Source organism: Zalophus californianus, chromosome 17 (assembly GCF_009762305.2).
Source record: "Zalophus californianus isolate mZalCal1 chromosome 17, mZalCal1.pri.v2, whole genome shotgun sequence".
NCBI lineage: Eukaryota > Metazoa > Chordata > Mammalia > Carnivora > Otariidae > Zalophus > Zalophus californianus.
The window spans coordinates 18,565,874-18,578,750 of record NC_045611.1 but is presented as its reverse complement, the minus strand read 5'-3'; the positions used below and the strand labels follow the sequence as shown (position 1 = coordinate 18,578,750).

Here is a 12,877-nt window from a genome sequence, read left to right as displayed (position 1 = left end):
TCCTTTCCTGTGGCTCTTTAAGTGCAGTAAGTTTTCCTGTACCTTTACCTGATAAGGGTGGGCCAGAATAGCTTTTCTAGTTTCAGGGTTTTGGAGCTCCCTCTTCTGTTCACATGAAAAAAAAAAAAAGAAAAGATACTTGAGGCTTCCTGGTATCTGTCATCTTTACTTCTCTCCCCACTTGTATCTGGACCTTCTCTTTTTTTTTTTTTTGAACCTGTTGTTTCTGTTCCATTCAATGTGGATTCTCCTCCCAGTAATTTCTCCCTGATGTGGGTCTTATCTTGAAAGCCATCTTCAGTTTATTACTTTTCAGAGTTTATAGGGTCCAGACTGCTCTAGCGCCTTAAACCTTATTTCATTGCAGTTCCTTAGCACTCACCTGCAAATTGGATCTTGCAGAACCTCCTTCCAGTTTTTTTTTTTTTTAAGATTTTATTTATTTGACAGAGAGAGGCACAGTGAGAGAGGGAACACAAGCAGAGAGAGCGGGAGAGGGAGAAGCAGGCTTCCCGCCGAGCAGGGAGCCCGATGTGGGGCTCGATCCCAGGACTCCGGGATCACGACCCGAGCTGAAGGCAGACGCTTAACGACTGAGCCACCCAGGCGCCCCCTCCTTCCAGTTTTGATCGCTATTGTATTTAGCCCACCACACTTGCCAGTGAGTTCCTATTGACAATTTTGAGATTCTCCTCTTTTTAGTGCTATTAGAAGTCTAGTTGACTTTCTTCCATATATATGAGTATATTATATAAATATATATGTATATATATTCTTTAAAACGTACACACAAATGTACTTTTCCCTCACTTACTGTCATGGAGATCTTTCCATATGATCATCTACAAGTCTACCTCATTCTTTTTAATAACTGCATAACAATAATTAACACATATATAGTAATTATCATGTATAAGTACTGTTCTAAGTTTTGTATATATATTCATTTAATCATTACAACATCTTATGAGTTAAATACTGTTATTATCCCCATTTTACAGATAAGGAATCCGAAGTACAGAGAGAGTAAGTGACTTGTAGAAAGCCACAGATCTAGCACTTTGTCCATTGTATCCATCTACTGTTATTTAGGACATCAAGTTCTACTCTTCTGCTGATAGACCCTGTGATTATTTTCTTTTTTTTTTTTCTTTCTCTTTTTTTAAACTATCCTAAAACCTTTCTGCAGTTTATACCCACGTGTATTTATTATATATCCTGGCAAATTTTTTTTAGTATAATCTATAGGGCTAAATCCTAGCATTGGGATTGCTACATTTCTTTTTAAATTTGTTTTGAGAACTTTTGGAGACTTTTATTACATCCTTCAGGGTGAATAGAGAAACACAAGGGTGCTATAAAACCAAGGTTTGGTTTTACTGTATTAGGTGGTATCACTGCTTTTAAAAGGAAAATCTGATCTATGAACCTTGGATGTAGGGCCTTTCACAAATGGATTATGGGAGGAAGGAAGACCTATTTTCACTGACTCTGTTTTTAAGCAGAGTTCATAATATATCTACTGGTGATCTCTTTTCAGAATTGGTGGAGTCTCTTTCATTGCAGGGGTCTTATGCTGGAAAAATTCATTCCATTGGTGATGCCTTCAGAAATTTTAAAAACCTCCGATCCTTAGATTTATCAAGAAATTTGATCACAAGCCTGAAGGTAAGTTCTATATTCTATGACTAGTCAGTTCAGCCCAATTTATTTTGGTGGTGGTGGTGGTGGTGGTGGTGGTGGTGGTGGTGGTGGTGGTGGTGGTAGTAGTAGTTGTTTTAATGGGAAGAAATAAGAGATAATGTCAGCCTGGGGAATATAGGATCTTCCTTTTAAGTGTTTCCAAACTAAATTTTATTATTCGCTGTAAAACTCATTCAGCTTTATTCTCTGTTTGAAATTTTCTGATATAAAATGTTGGGGAAATTTTTTTTGTACTCAGCTAAAATTATATTAAACGATCTAAGGCAACAGGACAAAGTTTTTATGTGTGTAAAAAATTACAAGGAGCACTTGTGAAAGTACATATTCTTAGTTGCTACTCTGAGAGAGATTCTGAGTTAGTCGGTCTGAGTGGGCTCAGGATATACCCAGGGGATTCTGATGATGTTGGTATATAGTAAGAAACATTGGTTTAGATTACTACTGTGGGTTTTTTCAAGGAGGAGGAGGAAATGGTGGCCTTGAACACAAAGAAAAATGTCTAGATGGTAGAGCAGAGGGCAAGACAGGAAGGTGGGCAGGAGCAGGCTTGAGCAGTGTGAGGATTAGCAAATACACAAAGAGCTCTACAAACATAAGTGTGTACACACACAGGTGGAAGTTTTGTTTTCTTTGTGGTAGACCCCCAAACGGTATTTCCTCCACGTGTTCCCATTTTACCTTTATGTGCCTGTCTTGATTAAGCCCTTCTTTGCAAGACTCAAGGTGAAAGACTCACAAATGCTATTCAGGATTAGTTAATGATCTCCTGGATTATGCTGCCAGTTTTGTGCTTTTAAGGGAATACTTGTTCAACAAGACAAGCCAGACCCAAGTCTAAAACAAAGGACCCTAAAAGAGAAGTTCAAGCAAGATTTCCAGCTAGGACTCTAAAAGCGGAAGCTGCAAGTTAAACTAGGTCATTAGACTATTTGGTAGCAGCCATTTATATTTGACCCATCAGTTTCAGAAAGCATTAGTTTACAGTTGCTTAGGTCTCCTCTTTTCAAATGTATGTATGTTTGCTTGCTTGTTAATTTTCAAGTTAAAAAATTGAGCGGACATTGCCATAATTTGTTTATATACTCGCTTTCTTTCTACTTCTGTAAATTGGGCAAAAAACTATTGTGAAGATTAGCATGCGTACACTGGCATATATAGGAAGCACTTAGTAAATGTTTTCTCCATTTTTTTTGCATCTATGATTTATCTGCATATGTTCATCTCTAGCAGTTCTGAATCATTTTACTTAATTTTCTCAGGGGATAAATGTTTTGTGATTATTTCTAGTATAACTTTGGGGAATACGTGAATTCATGCCAAGTGGGAAAAGTGAGAGGAAGACAGAAGTCATTTCCTTGACTTTTACACTGAGAGACATTAAAAGATTACTTGAGCTGGGCCATTAGACACATTTAAAGAGAGTCCTAATGGTGTACTGCCCTGAGAGGTGGGGCCAAAGTCCCTGAAGACCATTCCTAACTGCTAACCCTTTCACAATGTAGAAGTTAATGGAATTGAAAAAATCCAGAAAGAAATGAATCAAAGTGTAAACAGGGTTCTCTATTCAGAAATGCTTTGTGTATATCTCTGAGTTTTCTAAATTTTCTGCAACAAGAGAATGGTAATTTTGAATGACAGAAGAATAAAAAAAATTATTTTGTAAATACATGATGGAAAATCATTTTACTGAAATTACCCTCAATGACAAAGTTCCTTCTATAGTAAGCATTTTTACTACGAAAAGGATATGATTGTACATATATGTACATGTTTTGAATTATTGTCCTGAAATTTAATGTTGGACAAAAGCAGCTAACTAGACAAATACGTGAAAATTAAACAATTGTTTTCAATAGTAGATTTCAGCAAAGGAGGCATACTGTGGCTTTTCCTCTCCAGTATCCCAGAGAAACAGAGGGGTGGGGTAATTCTGAAAGGAGAAACAAGGACAAGAATGGTTCCAGACTGTTCCAAGAGGGAAGACTTAGATATGGTGTTGTTTCGTTTTCCCACATACTCAATTTATCCTAAATGTGAGGCATTGAGATAAAAGAACACAAAACATACACACACCTATTTTTTTTTTTTTTTAATTATACCCTTCTTCCTCACCACTCTCTTTTGCCTACCTCCTTTCCTCTTGAAAATTGAGGTGTATCTTGGGTCAGGAGAGTGGATGTGGCAAGGGTGAGAGAAGGGCAAAAGTGACGTGGCCTAGCCACTGGAAGGGAGGGTAATCGGGGAGCAACAGCAGTAGAGAATTGACTGCAGATACTTCCATGTCAGATTTTGTAAGGAGGAAATGTATATCTATGGATTATTTAATATATAGGACTTCCAGTGCCTATCGGCTGCATTGTTCTTATTCTCAGGCATCTAAGTAAGAGTTTCTTTTTTTTTTTTTTAAGATTTTATTTATTTGACAGAAAGAGACACAGAGAAGGAACACAAGCAGGGGGAGTGGGAGAGGGAGAAGCAGACTCCCCACTGAGCAGGGAGCCTGATGCGGAGCTCGATCCCAGGACCCTGGGATCATGACCTGAGCCGAAGGCAGACGCTTAACAGCTGAGCCACCCAGGTGCCCCTAAGTTAAGAGTTTCAACCCTGCCTTTCTCATGGGTGACTAAGGTAACATGTTTAAGGATGGAAGTAATAGATATATTTCCACCTTTATCTGTGAGATTCCTAGTCCTTACCTATGTGCAGTTTCATAATGTGGTCTTTTCCTTGCAGGGCATCCAGTACTTATGTTCACTCCAAGACCTGAATTTATATTACAACAACATTCCTTCATTAGTGGAGGTGTCCCGCCTACAGCCTTTACCCTTCCTCAAAGAACTAGATTTGAGACTCAATCCTGTTGTCAGGAAAGATACAGATTATAGGCTCTTTGCTGTGTACACGCTACAAACTCTGGAGAAACTGGGTGAGACCCTCCTCCCCTGTTCCTTGCCCTAGACTTTACATTAAACGAGCTGCCTGCAAACCTTTGGGTGTTGGCCCACAGTGTGCACTGGCAGGATATATTTGTTTATTAGTCAATATTTATGTAATTCTTTTGTGTTGGCAGGATGTATGACGAGTCCTTTTTTTATTGAATGACAATCTATGATTTTATCAGTTACTTCCAGCTTTAGTTTTCTTCAGTTGATGGTTTCACCACCACTTCCTCACCAACAAAGAGTTTCCAGGTTGAGATTTATTTTTCAAGGTGCCCCAAATTTACAACTATATTAGCAATAGAAAATGAATACAACAACCTTGGGGGCTTAGTTGGCAAGGAACGATAAATATTCCTTCAAATGAGCTAGTCTGTATTTCTTTATAATTTTATTGTTGAGTATACATTTCTTATTGATACAAACTTGGATTTGCCCCTGGGAAAGTTATTGTGGGGAAACTAATTTCTTTCAGAAACAGTGTAACTTTCAGCAGAATACTAGGCCATTTGGATTGTTTGCTGCCTAAACTACTTTCCTGCAGGGGTAGTTACACCTATGTGGTAGTTGTTGCTATGGTATCCCTGTTATCTCCCTGAGTTACTACCTGCTCCAGTGACAACATAATAGCATTAGTTTGTGACCTGTCTCTAACAAAAGAATATGAGACTGATCTTTAGTTTTTACTCTGTGAATATGGTTTTCTGACCCACTACTGTTTACTCCAAAAAAGAAACATGCTCAGACCTCGGTTTTTGCCTCCAGATGACCGAGCTGTGCGAGAAAGTGAGAGAAAAGCTGCCAAGCTGCATTTTAGTCAGTTGGGCAACAGTGAAAATTTTCTTTTAGAGGTGGAAAAAAGGTAAGACAATTCTTTACAAAAAAAATTTTTTTTTTAGTTTGGTTCGGACAGAGACAGCAGTGAATTCCTACTTAATGTCTTCATTTTCGGCAGAAATCTCCACAAGTTGTAAGAATCCTCAGATCAGGAATAAAAGTATCTCTTCAACATACTGAAATTTATCTGGGATGAGAATCTGGCCCTCAGAGGGAACATTTCTGCTTTCTTGATCTCTTGGGTCTGCTTTGGATATAATTATTTTTTTAAAAAAGATTTTATTTATTTATTTGAGAGAGAGAAAGAGAACAAGCTGGGGGGAAGGGTAGAGGGAGAGGGAGAAGCAGACTCCCTGCTGAGCAGGGAGCCCAGTGAGATGAGGGGCTGGGATCATGACCTGAGCCAAAGGCAGACGCTTAACCAACTAAACCACCCAGGCAACCCAGTTGTCTATTTTTTTAAATCAAGTTTCTTGAGGGTTTTACATAGAGTAAAAATCACCCTGCTATAAAAAGAAACGGAATGTTCCTTAAAAATTATTTGTATATTGGGGTGCCTATGTGGCTCAATTAGTTGGGCGACTGCCTTCAGCTCAGGTCATGATCCTTGAGTCCCAGGATCGAGTCCCACATCCGGCTCCCTGCTCAGAGGGGCGTCTGCTTCTCCCTCTGACCCTCCCTCCTCTCATGTTCTCTCTCTCTCTCAAATAAATAAATAAAATCTTTTTAAAAAATTATTTGTATATATATTTTGTGAACTAATTCATAATTTGTTGGGGGTACCTTGTTTGTTACAGGAATACAGAGATGAATTCATGTATAATTGAATACATTCCCTAGTAAGGCAGATAATTAGCACTCTCGTATTTCCGTTTATCATAGTTACCATGTGATGATTGCGAAAGCAGAGGTAAAATTTTACTCAAGTGCCCAGTCCTAGCATTAATATCTTATAAACTCTCTGACCCTGAGTAAAGATTTTTTTAAGTCTTTCTGAATCTGAGTTCCCCCAACCTATAAAATAGAGATAATGGATAATAGGGGAGCTTTTATAATTAAATGAAATAGTGGGTGTAAAGTGCCTGGCTCGTAGTCTAGGCTGTCTGAACTTCCAGTCTGTACTTACTATATTTACATCTTACTATACTATATCAATCAACGGCAAACATTTACCTCTTATCTTTTTTTTTTAAACTAATGGCTGTAGTTGCTCCCAGTACAATTCTTGGCAGCAGAACCTTCCTTTCTGTGTCCTATGAATTTTTTAATTCAAAAGAAAATATCTTATTCCCTTAATCATTTAGACCTAAGTTTGCATCAAGAAAAGAGTAAGTCCTGAATTTTCTGGCTTTCATACTTTTTTTTTTTAAGATTTTATTTAGATATTTAGAAAGAGAGAGAGAGCACACACATGTGTGAGTAGGGGGAGGGGCAGAGGGAGAGAGAGAATCTCAAGCCAACTCCTGGCTAAGCCCAGAGCCTTATGCAGGGCTCAATCCCATGACCCTGAGATCACGACCTGAGCTGAAATCAAGAGTCAGACGCTCAACCACCTGAGCCTGGCTTTCTTATTTAAAGGCTGAACTATGGTGTCCTTCTCTCTCACTGTTCCCAGTAACAATATTATGGCTTTAAAAAATGGGTTTAACTGAAATATTTGTGAAATTAATATTTTCTAGAACATTTGAAAAGAAATCTGATTACCATGAATTAATGTTTTCTAAATAGCATTTGCTGGTGATCTCAGAAACCTTTTGAGCTTTTTTTTAAATTTGAATTTTAAATAAATTATTCTATGTGGCAGCTCTAGGGAGAAGACAATGAAAAACTGTGTCACAGATGAGAGCTGTGCATCAAAAGTCAGTGCCGATGTTGATCACAGAATTGAAACTGGTAAGCTTTCTCGCTTTGATCGCAAAATGCTTAAAACATTAGTTATTTCAGCTTTTGTGCCCAATGTTGAGTAGGATGAAGACAAAATAGTTGAGAAATAGCAGATTTGAAGTAAGCACCAGATTTACTGACTGTGTTTTTTCTCCTTTCTCTCACTGCCAGAAAAGGCCCTATTTATTGAGCAGGCCTAAACCCATCAAGTACAGAACCCATCAAGTACAAGCTGTACTCAGAATTCAATTTCATTTACATCAGTTTACATCATTAGTACATTCTGAAAATTGCATTGCCAGTCCCCATGGCCCCTGAGCATTGATTGCTAAGGTGATTGATTCATTAGCCAGAGACTCATGACTCATTTGCATCAATGCAGCTCAGACCCTAGGCCTTCTGGGTTTCTCTACCTTGAACCTTTGCAGCTGCAGAATCTCTTGTGTTTGTGCTATATTCCTGGTGAGTGTTGCCTGTAAGCACTGTCGGTAACCTACTAGGATTAGAAGTGGTTATGCCACATTTAATGATCGTGGCACAGACAAGGAGAAAGCTTTTCATGAGAGGAATTGCATACAGTGGACCCTTAGGGATTAACTTGGCACTCATCAGATGACTTTTTACTTGAGGAAACTATTCTATAGAGGCCTCTTTCCCTTTGAAGGATATACCAAATTATTTGCAACGTCTAAAAATTAATCCCTGAAATCCCAGCGATAACTTTAATAGATGGACTATGTAGTTTAGACATTAAGAATTTCCAGTTTATAACATAAAGTATGTTATTTTCTTTACTACTTATCTATCCATGTAGACACTTATTACAAGTTATTTTTATGTGATTTCATGGTAAAATAAGCCATAGTGAAGTATGACTTTTATTTTTCTTTCTTGGAAATCTCAGTGCACATATGTCATGGAGCATGGATTGCTTTATTTCATTTTAAATAGCATTTTTTATATTTAAAGTTTGATGAAATTCTGGGGTACCTGGGTGGCTCAATCAGTTAAGTGTCTGACTCTTGATTTCAGCTTGGGTTGTGGTCTTGGGGTCATGGGTTTGAGTCACTCATCGGGCTCTGTGATCAGCAGGGAGTCTCCTTAAGATTCTCTCTCCCCAAGCACCTGGGTGGCTCAGTTGGTTGAGCGTCTGCCTTTGGCTCAGGTCATGATCCCAGGGTCTTAGGATCGAGTCCAGCGTCAGGCTCCCTGCTTGGCGGGGAGTCTGCGTCTCCCTCTCCCTCTGCCTGCCGCTCCCCCTGTTTATGCTCAGTCTCTCTCTCTCTCAAATAAGTAAAATCTTAAAAAAAAAAATTCTCTCTCCCCCTCTGCCCCTCCCCCAATCAAGCAGTCTCTTAAGTAATTAATTAATTAAAAAATAAATAACACAGCGGGGAGTCTGCTTAGGATTCTCTCAATCTCCCTCTGTCCATCCTCTCCCTGCTCATGTGCTCTGTAAAATAAATAAATCTTTTAAAAAATAAAATTTGATGAAATTCTATTGTGTTTTTTTTTTAAGATTTTATTTATGTATTAGAGAGTGTGCATGTCAGGGGAGGGACAGAGGGGGATGGAGAAGGAAAGAGAATCTCAAGCAGACTCCTTGCTGAGTGTGGAGCCTGTGCAGGGCTTGATCTCACAACCCTGAGATCATGACCTGAGCAGAAACCAAGAGTCGGCACTTAATCTACTGAGCCACCCAGGCACCCCTGATGAAATTCTATTGTAATAATTTTGGAAAATACTAAAAAACATGAAGAACAGCATTTTAATCACTCATAAACCTGTCCCCTAGAGAGAATCCCAATTAATAATTTGGTATACAGCCTTGTGTTTTTTCTAGGTAAAAACATTTATATATCCATTTCCAGAATGATGAAGATACATTGAAGTATAATTTGACTGCTTCTTTTTGTATGAGCTGAGTTAGACTTCATTTATGTCATATTACATCATTAGCTCACATAAAGGTTCACCCCATAAATTAAAATGTTTTAAAGTGCATAGTCTCAAGGCATCTGGGTAGTTCAGTCAATTAAGCGTGTGGGATTCTTGGTTTTGGCTCAGATCCTGATCTCATGGGGCATCGGGCTCGGTTCTCAGCAGGGAGTCTGCTAGAAGATTCTCTCCCTCTGCCCCCACCCCACTCTCCTGTCCACTCTCTGTCTCTCAAATAAATAAATCTTTTTTAAAAAAAGGTGCATAGTCTCTACTGAGAACAAACTACTTTACCAGACACAGGGCACATTTCTAAAGGTTCTTGGAAGCTCAGCTGTTGCCTGGATTTTTTTTTAAATATTAAATTTATGTTGCAACTTTGAAACGTTAAAGAGCTTTGCTTTCTACTGAAAATTATGTTTGTGCTAGACCCCTGGGGAGTGTTGCCTGTAAGCACTGTTGGTAATCCAATATGACTAAAGTGATTATGCCATGTTAATGGTTGTGCCACAGTCTAGGAGAAAGCTTTCTGGAGAACAGTTCCCACTAGCTCAGTTGTTCCAAACAGTGCTTTTCCACCAATCATTTAGAATGATACCCATTAGCATGGCTACTATCAAAAGCCTAGAAAATAACACATGTTGGCAAGGATGTGGAGAATTGGAACTGCTGGTCCAGTTGTTTGGTGGGAATATAAAATGGTACAGATGCCATGGACAACAGTATGGCAGTTCCTGAAAAAATTAAAAATAAAATTACCGTATGATGCAGTGATTCCACTTTGGGCCTATTCCCTTTTCTTTTTTTTTAAGATTTTATTTATTTATTTGACAGAGACGTAGCAAGAGAGGGAACACAAGCAGGGGGAATAGGAGAGGGAGAAGTAGTCTTCCCGCGGAGCAGGGAGCCTGATGTGGGGCTCGATCCCAGGACCCTGGGATCATGACCTGAGCTGAAGGCAGACACTTAACGACTGAGCCACCCAGGCACCCCTATTCCCAAAGAAGTGAAAGCAGGATCTTGAAGAGGTGTTTGTATACCCATGTTCATAGCAGCATTATTCACAATAGCTAAAACATGGAAGCAATCCAAGTGTCCGTCAACAGATGAATGAATAAGCAAAATGTGATATACACAAACAATGGAGTATTATTCAGCCTTAAAAAGGAAGGAAATTCTGACATATGCTACAACATGGATGAACCTTAAGGACATTATGCTAAGCAAAGTTAGCCAGTCACAAAAAGACAAGCACCATATGATCCCACTTACATGAGGTACTTAAAGCAAGCAAAATCACAGAGACAGAAAATAGAATGGTGGTTGCCGGGAGCTACAGGGAGGGGGAAGTAGGGAGTTATCATTTAATGGATATAGTTTCAGTTTTATAAGATGAAAGAGTTCTGGAGATGATGGTGATGGTTGCACAACATTATGAATGCATTTAATACCACTGAACTGTACACTTAAAAATGGTTAAGATGGTAAATTTTGAGTTATGTGTATTACCCACAACAAAAGTGATTGGGAAAAACCCCAAAACTATGGAGACAGCAAAAAGATCAGTGGTTGCCAGGCTAGAGGGGAGGAAGCGATGACTAGGTAAGGGTGTACCTTCATTCTTTTGCACGAGGGGTGGGACATGGGTAGCTGTTACTGAACTGCCAAGAGCTAAAATTGACTGAAGTTAACTTCAGTTTAGCTTCCAGGTCTTCCCCTGGAAATTACAAGCCTTCAGTAGACTCCAGAATTCCAAAAATAGTTACATCAGACAGATTCTGCCAGTGTAATTGTTGCCTCGGTGGAGGACAGATGCTGGGGCTGCTTACTCTGCCATCTTCCCCTGTCTCCATAGTTTTGCCTTTTCCAGAATGGCATATAGTTGGAATCATTAAGTATGTAGCCTTTTTAGATTAGCTTCTTTACTTAGTAATATCCATTTAAGGTTCCTTTATGTCTTTTCATGGTTTGATAGCTCCTTTCTTTCTAGTGCTGAATAATATTCTGTTGTCTGGGTGTACCACACTTTATTTATCCATTCACCTACTGAAGGACATCTTGGTTGCTTCTAAGTTTTGGCAATTTTGAAAAAAGCTGCTATAAACATCCATGTGCAGTGTTTGTGTGGACATAAGTTTTCAACTCCTTTGGGCAAATACCAAGTGTTTAATTTTATAAGAAACTGCCAAACTGTCACCCAATACAATCTGCTTTTTAAAATATCTTTTTATATACTGAGCTTCTTAAATTGAAGTTTCTCAGACTGGATTCATATTCTCAGAGTTTGTGAGAGTATTGAGTTTGAGAAACACTGATGTGGATGGGCACATGCTATAGAAGCTCAGACTGTGCTAAGAGCATACCTGAAAAGATTTTGTGGCAGGTGTGGAAACAAAGTCCTCAGCCATTAAAGGCTGTGGAACTCTGGGATAGCCTGAGAGGTTGATGGGATTGGTGTGAATAGCTGTGTAAAAGTGGTAATGAGTATAGCAGGTCATAGACAGTTGAGTGATCATGTGGTTTGGATAGAAGGTTTATGTTGGGTAGAAGGTCAGATTATTGGAGAACAACGAGTGCCTTACTAAAGATAATTTACATGCAAATAGCGCATATATACTCTGTGAGTTGAAAGGGGTCCTGCTCACTCTTTTAGCCAGTTCCTTTTACCTTTTAGTAGAATTGCACCTAAAATATATTGATCTAATAGGTATTTTATTTTAAAACAGCAAAGAAAGGCAGCACCTGGCTGGCTCAGTTGGTAAAGCATGTGACTCCTGGTCTCAGGGTTGTGAGTTCAAGCCCCACGTTGGGTATAGAGATTACTTAAAATAAAATCTTTAAAAAAATAAAATAGCAAAGAAAAATTCATCACAATCAACCTTGTACAGGAATGAAAGCAGCATTATCTATAGTAGCCCAAAAGTCCATCAGCTGATGAATGGATAAACAAAATATGGTATATCCATAAAAAAAGAATGAAGTACTGATACATCTACAATGTATAGCTTGAAAACATCATGCTTAGTGATAGGTGCCAGACACAAAAAGCCAATATCATGTTATTCCATTTATATGAAATGTCTGGAATAGGAAAGTCCATAGACAGAGAAAGTATATTGATGGTTGCCAGGGGCAGCTTACTTACTATTTTCATTTTCTACTTAGAATCAGGTTAAGACCAGTAATTTCTGCTTTACTTTGTTTTGTTTTGTTTTTTTTTTCTGTGTTACTAGTGCAATAGGAGCCAAAGAGCATAAACTTTGAGAGCTTAAAAGTAGTTCTATCAAATACAATGGTGAAAGAGCATTTTATATTGAAGTAACAAGAAATTTCAGTCCCAGGAGGCAACTCAGAAGTAGGGAGCATTTTATTTTATTTTTAAAGATTTTATTTATTTATTTGACAGAGAGAGAGAGAGCGAGAGCAGGAACACAAGCAGGGGGAGTGGGAGAGGGAGAAGCAGGCTTCCTGCCAAGCAGGGAGCCCGATGTGGGACTCAATCCCAGGACCCTGGGATCATGACCTGAGCCGAAGGCAGACGCTTAACGACTGAGCCACCCAGGCTCCCAAGTAGG

At 38.8% G+C, this 12,877-nt stretch overlaps 1 protein-coding gene across 13 annotated transcripts in view; it reads left to right on the top strand.

Moving 5' to 3' along the window:
- LRRC36 (leucine rich repeat containing 36) overlaps nucleotides 1-12,877 on the top strand; it is a 48,753-nt gene that overhangs the window by 10,576 nt on the left and 25,300 nt on the right. For 6 of the 13 annotated variants that reach the window (XM_027618562.1, XM_027618560.1, XM_027618559.1 and 3 more), the window contains exons 2-5: nucleotides 1,541-1,668; nucleotides 4,438-4,630; nucleotides 5,409-5,505; nucleotides 7,285-7,373. In XM_027618562.1, coding sequence (XP_027474363.1) covers nucleotides 1,541-1,668; nucleotides 4,438-4,630; nucleotides 5,409-5,505; nucleotides 7,285-7,373 — 507 coding nt within the window. Of the gene's footprint in view, nucleotides 1-1,540; nucleotides 1,669-4,437; nucleotides 4,631-5,408; nucleotides 5,506-7,284; nucleotides 7,374-12,877 lie in introns of those variants that run through there. The other 7 variants (XM_027618567.1, XM_027618565.1, XM_027618572.1 and 4 more) reach the window with 6 other exon arrangements.